The sequence below is a fragment of the Pangasianodon hypophthalmus genome, chromosome 5 (genome assembly GCF_027358585.1).
Source record: "Pangasianodon hypophthalmus isolate fPanHyp1 chromosome 5, fPanHyp1.pri, whole genome shotgun sequence".
NCBI classification, from domain to species: domain Eukaryota; kingdom Metazoa; phylum Chordata; class Actinopteri; order Siluriformes; family Pangasiidae; genus Pangasianodon; species Pangasianodon hypophthalmus.
In genome coordinates, this window is record NC_069714.1 from 467,501 (window position 1) to 479,956 (window position 12,456).

General features: G+C 42.2%; 1 protein-coding gene across 2 annotated transcripts in view; it reads left to right on the plus strand.

The window, feature by feature from the left end:
- LOC113524363 (coiled-coil domain-containing protein 138) overlaps positions 1–12,182 on the plus strand; it is a 21,812-nt gene extending 9,630 nt beyond the window's left edge. For both annotated transcript variants that reach the window (XM_034304276.2, XM_034304277.2), the window contains 2 exons: positions 3,006–3,144; positions 4,597–12,182. In XM_034304276.2, the coding sequence (XP_034160167.2) occupies positions 3,006–3,144; positions 4,597–4,747 (290 nt within the window). In that variant the 3' untranslated portion in view covers positions 4,748–12,182. The remainder of the gene's footprint in view (positions 1–3,005; positions 3,145–4,596) is intronic.
- The last annotated feature ends 274 nt before the right edge of the window (positions 12,183–12,456 follow it).

Genomic DNA, 12,456 nt, shown 5'->3' on the forward strand with positions numbered 1-12,456 from the left:
GAAGATCCGTAAATTGGTACGCAAGACAGATACGCAGAGTGTTTATCACACATTCAAAATAGAAACAGAAACTTCTCTAGCGTTCTTGAGCAGGTGCTAGCCAGGACCAGTATAATGTTCAGTTGTTAGCTAGGATTAGCTGCGATATCTGCGATATCTGAGCGTGTCACGTCCTGGCATTCTGCCTCTTGATCCCTGTTTTTCTTTCACTTTCTGGAGTTCCATCATTCCCCAGCCATAACGTCATGCCTGGCTTGCTGCGATTGCTGATAATCAGCGAAAATCCCTTTACGAGGGACGCCCGTTTCCGTTTAGTGACACTAAGCAGAGCTGCCGAATCCCAGAGTCCTTAGGGGCGCCTTTTTTTAAAAAATTTTTAACGAGCTGCTAGCGATTTATGGAGGGATAATTAGCAGCCTGTGTGAAAGCTCTAAGGTCAGAGAGTAAGGGGAGTTCACACCTGAAGGTCACTTCCAGCATCCTGCGTTTCAGCGTAAACCCTGTTCCTTTCTCCCGTTTTTCTGTTGCTAATGCGCTCCATGTGCCGGCGCCGGGAAGAAAAAAAAAAGTCAGACGGTCAAAATCCTCTGCGATGGACGCCTTTGAAGTTCCTTCAGCTTTGTCTAATAGGAGACAGCACTACCTGTGAAGATGAGAGACAGCAGATGTGGACACTAACTGTATATATGTGTGTGTGTGTGTGTGTGTGTGGGAGAGAGAGAGTGCATTCTGTGTGCCATATTTTTCTTGAAAAGCTCTCCACTAGAATGACAGAACATCCGGCCTTTAGATCAAGACATTCCTTTATACATAGATTTTCATAAATGTCTTTTTGCTAAGAGAATTTATCTTTAGGTGTGTGTGTGTGTGTGTTGGAGAGAGAGATTGAGTGGGAGGCAGATGTGCCAAGATAAAAGGGCCAAGCTGACCGTTTGTGTTAAATCACGGGGTCAGAGGTCACCAGACTTCCGTTAATGCGAGGCAGATGCTGAAAACCCAGAGCAAGACCAGCACTGATGTGGTGTAACGACTCGTCCGAGGTGCTTTAGTGGCACTAATGAAAGCAGACATGTTTGTCCGAAGCTAACTTTTCATGAGAATTGGAGGTTAACGTCCGGAGCAAGTCTCCATCGCTGCTGGTGTCGTCATTACGCACTTAGCCACTCACTGAGGAAGAGGTAGTGACACTCGTGACCTCCTCACTCATCCCAATACGTTTCTCCAGCGACGTTGTACCGAAACGTAGCTTCTGTCATCAGGGCATCAGTGCCAAGTGGTCTGGTTCCTTCCATCTTCAAGTCTGCTCAAGTCTTCTTTAAGAATCCAACACTCTACCTCATTAATACTGTTGACTACAGAGTCGTCTCTTTTTTCCTCCTTCATAGCTTTAACTGAAGAACCTACTAGATGCTGAGCAGTATGGCTACAATGCCCATCATTCCACAGATACCTCCTTGAACCTTCCTCTGCCTTTGATACTTTGAATCACCACATCCTCATTTCCCCCATTTGAGGTTTGGAAGCTATGATCAGACCAAGTTCTCATCATACTTACAGAATCATTGCATGGAGCGGTCCAGATGTGTTGCCTCACAGCATATCTACTGGAGTTCCTCAAGGATCTGTTCTCACTTCACTCTTGTTCACTATTCTCTCGTGGCTTCTTATTACTGCTACACAGCCTTTACTTCCATCCACCTGCCGGGTTGCTCTGAAGATATCAGACTGCTTTTATGACCTCTTGTCCTGTATGAAGAGTCATGGAATGCGCTTCCCCTTCCCCTCCTAACAGCCCTGGAGTTCCTGTTCCTTCCACAAAGATCTAAAGGTCTTCTTCAGGACAAAGCCTTACATTCTCTGCACTTTCCACGCTTTTATTGCTGCTTGTTTTACTTCTTGTTTTTTAAATGATTGAATTATTGTTTAAGTAACTTGTCCTTTCCGTGTTGCCTTTTGTATTATTTATGAACGTAGGTTTGAATTGGCCTTTCCATCACCTTCCACACCACTGGAGCACTTGAACAAACTGCCATTTGTCTCTTGTCTGTCAGGGCTTTCATTTTAATGTTAGAGTTTGTCCAAAAGAAAGATCCTGTCCTGTGTGGTGTGTTACCTCCAAGATAGTGTCAATATATTTTGCCAGTATTTGAGTGGAGAGATACCTGCAAACCAAGACCCTCAGTAAACACTAAATATTAACACTGTATTAGACGCAAGTCTTCCTCTCAGACACGTCAGCTGCATCTCTTGTCACTGCTGTTGGCCCGTCATTTAGGACACCGACCTCGTTGACGTAGTTGACAGGTTCAGGCGAGGTTAGTGGTGACAGAAGCAAGCCGTCCTCCAAGTCTTGGCTGTCCACCGTATTTGTTAGCTAGGATACCTTCGAGTTGATATAGACTTGGTTGAGGGGGGCAGTTCTTGAAGACTATTGCCCCTCCTGTTACAAAAAGGAAGAAAGTCAACTTGTGGAAATAACTTCTCGTTCTTTTCTATTCTAATGTCATCACGTGGCATCCATTCTGTTCTATAGTGTCTGTTATTGTATTTGGTTTTTCGAAATTGGCGGATCTCACTTCCACAGGAAACTTGCGGGATTATCTTATGATAGCTGCCTGATATGTCTCATGTTATTAAGGTTGTCCAGAAACGTGGCAGCAGATCAGAAACTCCACATGGTGAAAATCTGTGGTTTCAGTGTTGCTTTTATTTCCAGAAGTAAAATATTTAACGAGGAAGCACTTGGTACAGAAAGGATTTAGTGAGAGAGTGGAGATTAGTTTTATAAAAGTCCTGACAAGACTTGTGACCTTCTCAGAAAAGCAAGACCATCATTTTGCCCAGTCTTTTGAATCTTTTCTGCTGTTTATATTCTGCGTTTTAAATACGGAGCTGATGGAGCCCCTCGGGAGACGTCCACCTAATCCCCAGAGTTCTGCTGCGTTAGTCTTTCACACATTCACAAGCTGTCAATCAATCCTCTTGTCCTTTTTTTTGTCCTCTAGGTCATCTTCCTGCCTTCCTGGAAGCGTGTAGCACAGATCAGTTCTTCCGTTGTGCCGCCGTACTTCTCCGAAACCCACGGCTGGACCTCGCCGTGGCCGAGAAGCTCAGCGTTCTCCTCCAGAAACTCTCCTGCATCAGGTCTGCGCTGAATTCGTTACTTCATCATCATCATCATCATCACTTCAGTCATCAGTAGAAGGTTTCAGGGAATCCACTAGACATAAAAAGATAAACTATAACCTACCAGCTGTATTCCTGCAAGGCAGCACGAAGAATTTATAATAAAGGATTAAACAGAAAGCTCCAGGTTTATCTTCCTTGATCGTTTTTTTTCTTGTCTCAGAGGAATATTCTGTTTATAAATGTCCTCACTTTGCTGACAGGAAAACACCTCGAAGGAACTCAGAGTGTTACTTAACATTACAGGCTCATTAGACTTCGTTAGGAGAGACTTCGCGTTTAAAGTGAAGTAATAAAATGGTGAAAATTCAGCAGTAACACGTTTATTTCACTGTTTTTTTTTTTTCACTTTGAAGAAGCTCCGCCCACAATTGTTGACATACTCATTAGGTTTTTTTTTTTTTTTTTTTTTTAAATATAATTTTTCTCAAAATCACAGGAAGTTCCCAAAAATGGTCAACATGATTGCAATGCTAACAAACCGTTAAAGTTTTTAAAATTCATCTGTAGCATGTTCCCTGAAGTCCACTGCGAGGCTCCGACTCATTCTGTACTCCGCATGAGGCTTTACTTCAGGGCTCCTCGTCCTCGCTACCACGGAAACCAGACCTCCTTACAGGTCGTATAATACTGATGTAGCGTAGCGTAGATCAGCTCTCGAGTTACATCATCATGTCTTATTTCCTGAGCGTCATCCTCGCCAGGCTGACATGCAGAAAGGAAAACACCTCGTTAGCTTAGCTGCGCCGTCTAAACGAGCTCATTAATCCTCATTAGGAGAGATCGGGGGAAGGGTGGGAGGGCGGGAAACGTCTGGAGGAAAGAGAAACTCTGCTGACTTGCCAGATGTTCATGTGAAATTTGGGTTGAAACAGTAGAAATGCTCTGCTCGTGTGTAAACGAGTTAGCATTTGTACGGAATAAAACACTGCGTGTCATGCTGTTACAGGGAAATAATCAGCGACGGGAGTGGTGTGATGAAGCGGAGTTACTCTCATCACCCTGAAGTTGATTATTTTGCTATAACAGCATGTCACGAAGTGTTTTATTCCTTTTAAACCACACCGAATCGCCAACGATTACAATTGTGTAATTTATTATGTCATAATTTTTCATCCGTTTTAGTTGTGATTGACGTCGTGGAAAGTCCACGACATCACGTTATAAACAGAGGAAGCTAAAAATGTAAACCCCTCTGTCCTGTGGCGGAAAAAACGTACAGTTACAAAGCACTGAAACTGGAGACTCCTTCCATAAAGGTTAAATAAAGGTCTTTTCAGAAACCTTTTACGAACCTGTGATTCTTCTGACCAATCAGATCAAGAACTTGACATGAAGTTCAGCAATCTCTACCACTAATAGTTCCTAGGTGGTGTTAAAGTGTGTGTGTGTGTGTGTGTGTGTTTGCAGAAAGAACCGGCGTCTGTTCGAAGCGTCCTCGCTGCACCTGCTGCTACAGGAAACGCAGCGCTCGGCCGATCCGTCTCGAGCCTTCCTCAACATCAACCTCAGCTCCGTCCTGTTTAATCTGGGCGTGGCCTCACGTTCCTGCCCCGCCTAAAATCTATACAATCCTAAAAATCATGGTACTCTCTTTGTGTTGTGTTGTGTTGTGTTATTTGTTGATGTTTAATAGTCAGCTCATGATAATGCAGTACTTTTGTAAATTATCCACAATTTATTTGTTTTTATTATAATTTGCTTATTGTGTGTTGATGTGGTAATTAATTACTCATCTTTCAGAAAAAAACGACTATGCGTCATTTATACACGTGATATATTTAGATGATGGATAGAACACACACACACACACACACACACTCACACTCATCTGTGTTTATTTCTGTGTTCTGATGAACTTCGTCTCTTGTGTGCGTGTCCTCAGTTGCCTCCCTGAGACAGATTTTTCTCAGCATGTTGGTACTAATCCCATGATTTGGTTATTCTTACGCTGATTTAGAATGACGTTTCCTTCGCCAAGGCGCAAGAGAACGCGGCGCATATTTGTACATTTGGCCTGCGTTTGTAAATCTGTGGTCTCGAGAGAGCTCCCTTACGTCTTGCGTGTTTTAACTGACTTAAATTGTTTGTGACTGAATAAAAGATTTGTTACCGACTCGGTACCTTGCGAGATTGCGGAGATTTAAACATTTATGTCACCAATCCTCTCACTGTTTATCAAATAATGATTTTTTTTAAGCAGCTGAAAACCGGGCGCAGCTGCTGTTCGCGTAATTCCGCCGGTTTATACAGACGGGACGTTGTTTTGTTGTGATGTCATGCATTCATCAAGTCGCTTATTGACTTGTGGGTTTGGTTTTTATTCGTGCGATGGATAACCCCTTGGATTTGGGTGCGTTAAACCAGAGGCAGTTCTCAGACCAAATGGGAATACCATGTTTACTCCTAACGAGGTGCTACTGTAGAGCAAGACACGCCCACAGGGGTAGGACCTGTACGTTCTAGAGAGCATTTACTTGGATGAAAACAACAAGTAGAGGCTGAATCATCAACAAAATGTTAACGCGAGAGCTGTAAAGCCATCCATTGCTGTCCGTAACGATAAGAGACGGAAGCTCGGGGCAGGGAGCAGGTCAGTCCATCATGAAGACGTGGTACAGATTTGGCTGCCTGCCCCCTGCACTCGTATTAATGTTGAGTTCTGCTTGGACGTGAAGCACAAAAGGCACAAAAGCTCCAAATCTGGCCAGCAAACTGACCATCTGGATTGAAGCTGAGTTACATTCCTGCGTTCCCACAACCTGTTCTCATTGGACAGTAAGGAGCTGCTATTGGTGGACTTTGTGCAGCTCCTTCTAATCAGCCGTAGCAGCAGCGAGTGCACTGAGCCAGTGCCTGTAGACTGCTGGGTTCTGTAACATGTCATGTAGCAGATGATTTCCACTCCAGAGAGATGGTTAGAAGTGTTGATCCGGCTTATGAAGGACAATGAGCTCATGATCTGGATCAGGGAAGTAAAGAAAACACAAAACCCAATAGGATGTACTGATGTAAACTCTTACATAAACCAAAGCTTGTTGGCGCGGAGATATAATTCCTCCATGACCTAACAGTACTAATGGATCACATCCAAACTCACTGATGCCCCTGAGAGTGGTTAGTGCTCTACTCACTTACTGAACGTTAGTTAAGTATGAATTTTGGGCAGAATGACCTTTGGCTGCAATTACATCTGCAAGTCTTCTGGGATATGTCTCAGTCAGCGCTGCACATCTGGATCCTGATATATTTTTTTTTTTGCCCATTCTTCTTGGCAAAATTGCTAAAGATCTGTCAGATTGGAAGGAGACTAATAGAAAACAGCGATTCGCAAGCCTTGCCACAGATTCTTAAGCGGATTGAAGTCTGGGCCGTTCGAACGCATCCAGACTGGAATAGGTTTTCATCTAGGATCGTCCCGCATTTAGCTTCATCCATCTCGCCCTCAAGCCCTAAGAGCTTCCCGGTCCCTGCTAATAAAAAGCATCCCAACAACATAATGCTACCACCCTCGTGCTTCACAGTAGGGACGGTATTCTCAGAGTGGTGAGCAGTATTGGATTTCAGCCAAACGTTGCATTATATTCCAAGGCCAAAAGGTTAAAATCAGACCAGAAGACCTTGGTGGACGGCCTCCTCTACACAGAACGTTGTCCCAGACTTGTTTTTTTCTTTTTTAGCTGCTTGGTCTTCTAGCTATGTTTTGGGAATAAACAATTCCGAGTGCACTTTTTCCCCCAGTTACTTGTTAATAGGTTTGTTTTCATTTTCATTATCCAGGAAGTGGACAGTGCTGGAGAATTTGACTTTGCAATGTCAGAGGAAGTCCACATTATATTACACTCAATGCTTTTTTTCGAAACAACTGGTCAGACAAATAAACAAAAGAGGACTTGATGATTCAATTTTGCAGATGTGAACATCATGTGAAGGCTTTCAGGGTTCCAAGACGAGCTGCTAGCGCTGAGAGGAAAAAAAAAAACTGGCATGCAGACACACACACACACACACACACACAACTCCTAGCTGAAGCATCCACGTTATAAGCAGATCGGTCTCTGTGTTCATGAGGGTAAACTTATTCCAAAAGGAATTTTAAGAATGTGGTTTGTGTGTGCTGATTTAGTTATGCTTTGGTTAGTAATGTTCATGCTTTTTATTACTTCTATTAATGCCTTTATTACTTCTATCAATGTTTTTGAATCAGTAATACATTGGAAACAGATTAAATGGAAAAAAAAAAGTCTATTTCTTTGTTTTCCAAGAAATCCGGTATCAAGTGCCTGTTATAGTGAATTTCCTGTGCATATTTCTATTATTCGTTCCATATTTCCCTAATTCACATGTCCCGCTTATGTACTGATATAACACTCCCACCAGCAAAGAGGGCGGAGCTTTCAGAATTAACAGGCTAACCAGAGATATTGTGTAACATCCATGTAAGCAGTTCTTGTTCTCACTTACGTTATAGCAGCTATAAACACTCGTTCCCTCACCAGCATCTCTATTTTCTCTCTCTTTTCAAGTTAATAAGACGAGAGAAAAAAAAAACGCAGGTTGCCATGTTACCGAGAAACCGCAATACGTAAACTTCTCTGTCCTTTCCGGAAACTTACTGACACTGGAGACTCCTTCCGTAAATGTCTGTTTCTATCAGCGAATGTAAGTTCTTTGTTAAACAACTTTTTTTTATCCATTTATTATTACCTCAAGCGACGTGTCCACGTGTCCACGGTACAAGTCCCTGTGAATGAGCTGTTACTATAGAAACGAGAACGTATTAGAACGAGCGCATTAATATAAACCTGCGCGGCTATCTTGCGGACCAATCAGAACTCAGAATCAGCAGCATTTATATGTTCCTTATCGTGGTCGAGAGCTCCGTGTTGTCCACATGGTGTGTTGATATGTTAAAGGATAACACATGTTCCCCGTGTGCTCTTCGATTACATGCCGTGTATAAGGAAAGATGGATATGGTGGTCTCGTATAACAAGCTTAATTTTACATTTCTGGCCAGGCGTAACCGCCATAAAACATAAATACTGGCTTAACGACTGGCCAAAACCCAGAGACGGCATCATTCTGACCACTTAACAAGCTGAAATAATGAAGATAAATAAATCAGGCCGTGACAGGCACTTAGGCTCTTCAGACAGGCTTATTATTACAGCGTTTGGGTAAAAGCCACTCGTGGACAGACATGACACAGGAGCCTGAGAACGCAGAAGGAGAACACGCTATTCTGTTAGTGCTGTGATACGTAAGAAGAAGAGGCGGCGAGTTGATTGAGAAACATACATGTGGAATGAAAACTGTTGATATCGGGTATCTTCTTCAAGCATAGCACAGATAGAGGTTCTGTAGATTAGAATCCATGGACTCATTTCATGCTCCAGAATAATTGGTGATGAACTAGTGAACCTGCCTGGAAGAGGACACGAGTGTATTTTGCCCCCATGCACAATGAGGAGAGGCAAAAAAATTTCCCCAAGAATCACAAGTGCAGTAACCTTGTTTTTTGGTTTATCTGGATGACGTGCCACAAGAAAGTCTTTTCTTTCATCGAACCACATAAAAAAACCACCTAGAGCTCACCAGACACTACTGGAGCTTCGAGTGGACCCGGGTTCAAGATAGGTTTGAGTAAAAAAGGATTGTTGTACAGAGAAGAACCTAATGTTGGGTGTGATAGAGGATCTGTGGTGGTGTGGTTTATTAGTATACATGGCATCATGGACTCCATGAAGTACCAGGAGACTGCGAATGAAAATCTGGTTGCCTCGTCCAAGGAGTTACAGCTGGGTTGTAGTTGGACCTTCCAATAGGACAACGATCAAAAACACAAAAACGCTTCAGTGGCCACAGATTCAAGCTTTTAACATGATCCCAAGGCACGTTTTGTCTCTCTCGACATCCGTAACTGGTTAATGATGCAGCCTTATCCTTAAGACACCTGACTGTAATTTTCTAATTTATTGCCAAAGCCTTAGCTGTTGTGTAGTCAAATTAAGGTGATTGGAGTACAGCTGAGCTTTCCAGGCTTTGATGGTGAGGAACAAAAAAGGCAAATTATCTTAATTATGTTTAATTAATTAACAGGCCAAACTTTTTACAAATGTAACTCTTAAATGATTGTGTCATAAGTAAAAGGAAAATGGCGCATCCTCGAAGAATCACTCAGCGCTGTGGAAAACATGAGGGATAATAGAGGTGGAAACAATCAGACCTTTATGTGAAGCTTGAAAAAACTCGCTGGAGGGAAAGACATGAATGAATGAAAGGTGCAGACGGAACCAAAAAAAAAAAAAGGGCAAATCACAACGTGAACTGTTTGGCCTTGCTCGAGGCTTTCGATGCCAAGCTGACAGCTAATTACAATCTCGTCATGTTTTTACCGCCACATTTAACATGGCTTACAGGCATATGACAAAATGCAGAAGCTACTTTTGTTTAAAATGTATAATACTTTGGAAATACTTTATATCTTTCCATATTTATATATTTATTTCCAAACAAAGCTGCTGTCTAACCTTACCTTGGATGAGACAATTAATTACATATCACGTATTAGCTAGCTAACGGTAAATGGTTATCCTTAAACAAAACTAGCTAACAGACACTGAGCTGAGGGATGCAGTGGAGGCCACGCAGTGGAGAGTAAGACCAATGCCAGTCCAAGCCAGTAAACTGACAAGAAAACAACAGGAATTAGAAATAAATTAAGTTGGCCAAAATTGGACGAGGTAGAACTGTGGCAGAATTGTCCTACTGATGGCTACGGAAAAAAGGATGAAGGAAAAAGGCAGGAACTGGGGCTGGGCCTGAAGATATTGTGGGAGGAAGAAGAGCTTGGCTGACTACAGAGCATATACTCAACAGCTGCTAGAAGCCAAAAACAGGAAGCTGGAAGCCACCAAAGAGGAGCGTCTCATCACAGGCCAATACAGGGACCAAGCAAGGACAGCTTCACTAGAACTGGCAGCTAAACAGCATCCCCTCTCCCAGGTTAACACCGACCTCCACAAACTCTGTAACCTCTGTTAGAGCTGTAGAAGTGCTTCCCCAGCTTCCTAAATATCTTGTGGAAATTGATAAGGACCTTCCGGAAGAACCATTGTGTCCAGATAGAATGGCAAAGGGCAGTGATGGTCTTCATTGCTAAGCAGCAGAATGCCAGTGACAGCAGTGATTTCAAAAACATTAACCTGGAACGATCTCCATCCTGGACAAGAGGATGACCTCATGGGTAACAACACTAGCTCAACACCAGCTGGAAAAACAGTCATGGGTGCCAGACTCTATTTGGTGTTGGGAGATTTTGGTGGGAACAAATCAGATCAAATTAGACCTTTCAGGAAAGTTAGAGAAATTGACCAAAAGCCGTGTTCGGCATCATCTCCAGGATGCCCTTGCATCCCAAAGATCCTGTGGAAACTAATGAGGACCTGCCCGGAAGAACCGAAGAACCCATGTATCCATATAGAATGGCGAATGGCAGTCTTTTGTTAAGGATTTCAAAATGTAAAGGGGAAGATCTGCATTCTGGTCAAGAGGATGACCTCATGGATAACAGCGACATCAACACCAGCTGTCGAGGTGTCAGGCTTTCTTCAACAAACAAATCCGAGGAACCAAGAAAGAGAAAAGTGATTTAAACCCATGTGATTGGATCTTTTGCTGATGCCTGCAGATGCCTCGCACTCTAGTTCTCTGACCTGCTCTGCAGTTCTGGATCCTGGCTTTTTCCCGTGCACACACACCCCTACTAACTACCAAGGCAATTCTTTTAAAAATTGTGAGAGTAAACTGTGTCCTCCGTTGATAATGTCTCTGACACAAGCATGTAGATGAACTGCTGCTCTCTCCAAAGCAGGGTTTCACAACCCTCTAGTCAATCTGACCTCGACGCTGAGAGAGAACGTAACAGGGCTGGAACCGTGCCACATTTCTCCTCCCATGAATGGACTTTGTTACGCTTCTTTGAGCGCTAAATGGTAATAACGCGGGTTGCGAATTATCCCTCAGGAACTTGTCAGACTTAAGCTTCTGAAATCCTGTGATCATTGTCCGAGGTTAAAAAAAAAATCATCACCGTTTGAAATCTGAAGACAGAATTTCACAAGCTGTGGTGTGTTTAGACGAAGTCACTAATCCCCAGCCAACTCAAAAACCCGAGTGCAGCATTTGGAACAAGACCAAATTTAATAAATGATATGAATTAACTATGATGTCATATACAGCAATTCTTAACGTTAGCGTAGAATTTACGCAGTGCTTAATTCACACCTACAGCCCTGAATGAACAAGTTCACACTTATAACGCTTTACAGTGTTTAACACGTACCATGCCATGTTACCACTTTTGGTGGCAAAGTTATATCTATAGCTAAGAACCTGATTTGCGACCTTGAAAAAAGCTTTACAGAATTATTCACAAAGCTAGCTAACAGTTATTAGCTTAAATCAGCAAGCTCTAGCTACAGCACTTCCACAAGGTGGATTTTGTCTTCACAGATTTTAGAAAAGCCATCCAAAAAAAAGTGTAACTGGGTCTGTGTATTATTTTAATGTTTGTTTTCCTTTTAAAAGTTTCATTTAGCTAGTTGAATGGGCGTAAACAAATATTTTCCCCACTTTGTGTTAATAAAACTAGCAACACTTAAGCTCTATTTGCTTCCTTTCCAAAGACGTCCACTTATTAGCCATAAAGAGAGTTTTTTTATGACGTCTTTTGGACGTTGAACAAAGACATCTTTCGGATGCGTTTATGCTCAGTGGGTGTTTATTCACAATCTGGAATTTCATTGGGATTATACGTGATGTATGTGTTGTGAAGCATGGTGGTGGTAGTATCAGTTTTTAACAGTTACCCTTGGTCTCTTGATGCTTACTGTGACTGTGAAAAGAACATCTTTACATGGATTTAAAGGAGTTTTATACTCATCATTATAGACGTCATTTCAACGTCAAATTCTTATCTTGCTACAGTTTAATCAGCTTTACATCTTTTTTATTTACAGCAAAAGAAGCACAATCCCACACTTTCATTTATTACATGAACGTCAGCTTTGAGCCGCAATTATGAAATAATAATATAATAATTCAAATCTTATTTAAAAAAAAAATAACGCCACAGAATAATCAGCAGTCTAAATATAAATCTTTTATTGATAGTTCTTAACACGATGCATATGTACAGTAATAAGTTAATAATATATACACTCATATTTGGTAAGAAGCTTTCTTTTGCCTTGACGCTGTAAGTGAG